General features: G+C 40.7%; 1 protein-coding gene across 1 annotated transcript in view; it reads left to right on the forward strand.

The window, feature by feature from the left end:
• Positions 1 to 1,364: 1,364 nt before the first annotated feature.
• The window catches only part of T265_00871 (hypothetical protein), a gene marked incomplete at both ends in the record, with an annotated part of 36,114 nt that continues 32,777 nt past the window's right edge, over positions 1,365 to 4,701 (forward strand). Inside the window, one exon of the mRNA XM_009164766.1 lies at positions 1,365 to 1,731. Within this exon, the coding sequence (XP_009163030.1) occupies positions 1,576 to 1,731 (156 nt within the window). The remainder of the gene's footprint in view (positions 1,732 to 4,701) is intronic.

Below are 4,701 nucleotides of genomic sequence, written 5' to 3' on the forward strand. Positions count from 1 at the left end.
ACTGGGTGGCGACGTTCGTGTCAACACTTTCAAGAGCATGAACTCGACGGTGACTGCCAAGCCAGCTTTTGAGTTACAGCATTTTTCACATTCCTCACGCGTGAACCCCTCGAGTTTGTACTGTGTACTGGTTGGAACTGGTGAGGAGGCGCCAGCTGGATTGTGTTACACATTGTCGAAAGTAACCAAACAGGGTGGTTGTCCCTGTCTGGAGTTGCTGAACTCTTAGCTCAACCAGACTGACGTTCAAGCTACCCAGTCAGCACCACGAGGAGGTGGTTCGGCACACCGATTACTTACTTTACTTACTTACTTACTTACTTTACTTACTTACTTACTTACTTTACTTACTTACTTACTTACTTTACTTACTTACTTACTTACTTTACTTACTTACTTACTTACTTTACTTACTTACTTACTTACTTTACTTACTTACTTACTTACTTACTTTACTTACTTACTTACTTACTTACTTTACTTACTTACTTACTTACTTACTTTACTTACTTACTTACTTACTTACTTTACTTACTTACTTACTTACTTACTTTACTTACTTACTTACTTACTTACTTTACTTACTTACTTACTTACTTACTTTACTTACTTACTTACTTACTTACTTTACTTACTTACTTACTTACTTACTTTACTTACTTACTTACTTACTTACTTACGTGATGACATGCTTGCTTGCTTAACTAATTACTTACGTAGCTACTCATTGGTTTGTTTATTGGTGACTTGGAGTGGTGCCCTAGTTTACAGGCTACTCATTTCCGCACGTCTCAACATCTCTGGAGTAAGCCAATGAACAATACCCGCAGTGCATGACCTCTCATTAGAATGGTCTCTCTTCAGAGGAATACGGTATAGGGCACAATTGCTGAAATTGTTTTTGCTTACTCCATATTCTATAATACTTAATTTACTATAGAATAGGGAAAATACTCCTTCATACTCTTTTGTGACTGATATAACCAAAGCTGCTTAATGTATGGACTGCTCGCATGTGGAAAAAGGTGGACCTGAACAAACCACCGACTTTTATCCCCCTTTTTTCTACCCTGTCCCTCGTAGTCCGTGTGATCGTGCCCGTATCCTACGTTAGCCGCCTGCACACCTTACTCCCGATCGATGAGGCTTTAATAATCTGAGTGTGCGTAGGACAAAACGGCCGGTCGATAGGGTGCTTGCTGCAGCTTCATTGGTTTTGTATGCGTGGGTATTAACGGGGACAAACCACTGGTAAGTACGAACACGGGTTGCGAAAATTCTAACGAGCGTGCATGCCCACAAGCAACGGTTGCGTCCAAACCATGCATACAAACACATGCGCGCACATCCTGGACGCGTTTGCGTTTTGCTTGCGTGATCCATGTACTTCAAACACACGTGGATTCTGTGTCCAGCGGTGATATGCTTGTCAAAAACATCTGCATGAGAATTACCCGATGAGATGGTGCCTATCTAGAAACTGAGTGCTTGACACTGTGCTTGCCAGATCATATAAACATATCTATAGTCCCACCCAAGGCCCAACCCTGGATTAAATTGTCTAGCGTGATCATCATGGAGAATGGTTTGGATGAGGACGACACGCTGGATGAGTCGATCGGTGAGGTGGAGAAACCAGTGAAACTCAGGCCAAAAGCTTCATCAACCCGACCCGAAGGAAGAGCTCCCACAATGACCATCGAAGCAGTCCGAGTTGGGCGACCGATGAAAGTAAGTCTTCTTTTTCACTGGATGTTTACTGTCGTCAAACAGACCATTTGTTTAAGGCATGGCGACAAGCTTCTGAAGTTTACTCCGATTGGTTGGGTAACAAAAACCATCCTAATGTTTAAAAACCCCTAGCAACAAGAATAAATGGGGAACCAAGTGGATCAGATTTGTGTTGTTCCTTCATCAGAGGTTTCACTACTGACGTTTATGTAAAGCAATCGATCTTCTCAACCCGAAACCGCAGGCTTTTTTGTCCATTCACTCAGTAAACTGTCATAGTCCCAAAATTTTTTATTTAGTTAGCGAATATGCACTCATTTGCAAACTAATTTGGTTTTTCGAGAGAATCACCTGGAACCCAGCTGAATCTCTCGTTTATGCTGTTCTCAGGCAACTGAATATGCTGCACCAGGCAGCCTCTTGTTTCAGTCACTACGATATTCGAGATATCGCGATACATGTATATCTTTGTGATGTACTACTCATGAGGTTGCTCATTAGGTTACTTAGATATTTTTCATTTGTCACTACCGGCGGAACATGGAAGCCGTCAAATTAATTCATAAAACTGAGTAGCTTAATCTTAAAATTTGTGGAACTAGAGACTTGGTGGGATCTCTTGTGGTTGGAAGGATATCGATATTGATCTGCAAAGTCTGTAGCAGAGAGGCCATCTCAGAGTGATGATAAATAAGCGGAACCTCATCGTGTCTTTAGTTCCGGCAATTTCATCTTGCGTGTGAGTTAAAAATTAAACGTTTGTATTAATTACTGTGGAACTTGGAGGCAGGACGAAGCCGGCGGCAGATTGCTTTCAGATTTTGAGTAGTCATACCATACTACTAGCCAAAAATTTGAACGAAGCTCAGGCTTCCGAGGAGTACACGACATTCACAAACAAATCATCATTCAGAAAGGGCAATCAGTTTATTTTTAGACGAATTTTTGCTGTAAATGCTGCGCACAGAAGGGTAAACAGTGCAGTACTGCTTCCTGCTTTTCCTTTGACCTGTGAGAGCTGTCTGCACGAAGATATTTTGGTTTCTGCGCTAAAAAAGAACAAATTAGTTTGCAAATGAGTGTATATTCGCAAATTCCGTGCAATTTGGTTTCAAGTGGAACATAAAGCTGACGGAAACCCGGGGACTGCGCCTACCTGATGAGCCCCAAAAAGGACGAAACCGGTCGTGGGCTGTTGACGGATTTTCAGGAACCTTATGAGTAGTACATTACAAAGATTCCACTTCCTTACTATGGCAGATCAGCAAACATGTCTTTGCGCGGTCATGTTTTCACCAAAAGGATATCACTTTCCTCGTAGAAAATTTCCGGTAGTTCTACGTTTATCTTGTCTAATTGTGGTCTCTAATTGACGAAAAACCGAAGTTTCCCTTGCCCTTTATCCTTATTTATCTGCATACTAATAAAACTAAATTGCCGGTTCATTAAGACGCTTGTCCTCCATCACAGACTGAGAAGAAAGAAATGGTGGTGTTTTTGGGAGATGAACAACCAGAACTTACACAGCCACACTGGTCCTACGGGCTGCAATCCAAACAATACCTTTTAACATGAACCAAAAAGATGACCGTAAAGAACACAGTACACAATTTTGGTGAAAACTCTTTGATATGCGGTCTCGCCCTTTCAATTGGGCCTATCCGCATGTCTCCTGGGTACTGTATTCCATACATTGTAAGCGCATAAGCAGGGAAAATACATTGATTGTTCGAGAAATACACTCATTCACAAATCAGTTTAGTATTCACGAGAGACTCAACTGAATTTCTTGTTTATGATATTCTTCAAAACTGAACGTGCTGCACAAAGGCCGCCTCATGTTTCAGTTGGTACGATATTCGGGATATCGAAGTCTACTTTCATAAAGAAAACTACTCACACGGTTGTTGAGAACTCTTCAATAGCCCACAACCAGTTTTGTCCTTTCAATTAGGGATCAACAAATAGGAACAGTCCCCGAGTTTCCGTCAACCTACTTGAATCAAAAATGCAAGCAACCTGGCAAACATAGTAATTTTTATGTAGTTTGTTTTTTAGTTGACGAAAATCACAAACGAAACATTGATCAGGGTTTCAGGTGAGTCCCCGTGAAAAAAGCATTGGTATGCCGATCAGTGTGTCCGTTGGAAACGATAATCAGTTTATTGAAGAAGCATTCGTTCAGCGACCTTTGCGTTCGGTTTTATATGTTTGTTTATCTATTTATTTGTTTATTTTTGTTTATTGTTTATTTGTTTATCTGTTTGTGTCGCTTGTTTTTGTCTGTACGTTTGTGTTTTTGGTATGCTGGTTGGTTGCTTTCTTACTTGCCTTGTAGCTTGTGGTGTTGCCAGATGGAAACTCGGAAGGTCCCTTGAGAACACCAAAGCATAGTTGAAATCACCGCATATCTCACAAGCAGCTCCACTTATCATACCAAAGGATCCCAGTATGAAATGGGGGCACCCTTTGGGGTCCTCGTCTAAGATTTGTATACTTTGGACGAGGAGAAAGACGGGTTGTCTGTTTATATTGCCACCAGAATGAAGACTTTCGCGAAATACACTCAGTTGCAAATCAATTTGCTTTTCACGAGAGACTCAACTGAATCTCTTGCTGAATCAGGACTCTTTTCAGGGATTACCCGAAAGATCGCCTTGGTGGAAGATAATTAGAGAAAATCCTTATGGGTGCCTTACTAATATTTTCTCTTCATTCCAACCATAAAAGTCTACCGACTGAAAACCCGGTAAATCAATTCAAGTAAAAACCAGTACTTCGTAGCTCCTTGATATTAAGCGCAGAATGAGAGTGGCGTCTTCTATAAAATTGTTAACCAATGTTAGATAATAAACAATGGTAATATTAGTAGTACTACTAGTTAGTATAATAAGTAATAAACTGAAAAGAAACATCGGGACACAGTTTGTTGTAACATTCCGTGTGAAACGATCAAAAGTTTTATTACTT

The sequence above is a fragment of the Opisthorchis viverrini genome (assembly GCF_000715545.1).
Source record: "Opisthorchis viverrini unplaced genomic scaffold opera_v5_9, whole genome shotgun sequence".
NCBI lineage: Eukaryota > Metazoa > Platyhelminthes > Trematoda > Opisthorchiida > Opisthorchiidae > Opisthorchis > Opisthorchis viverrini.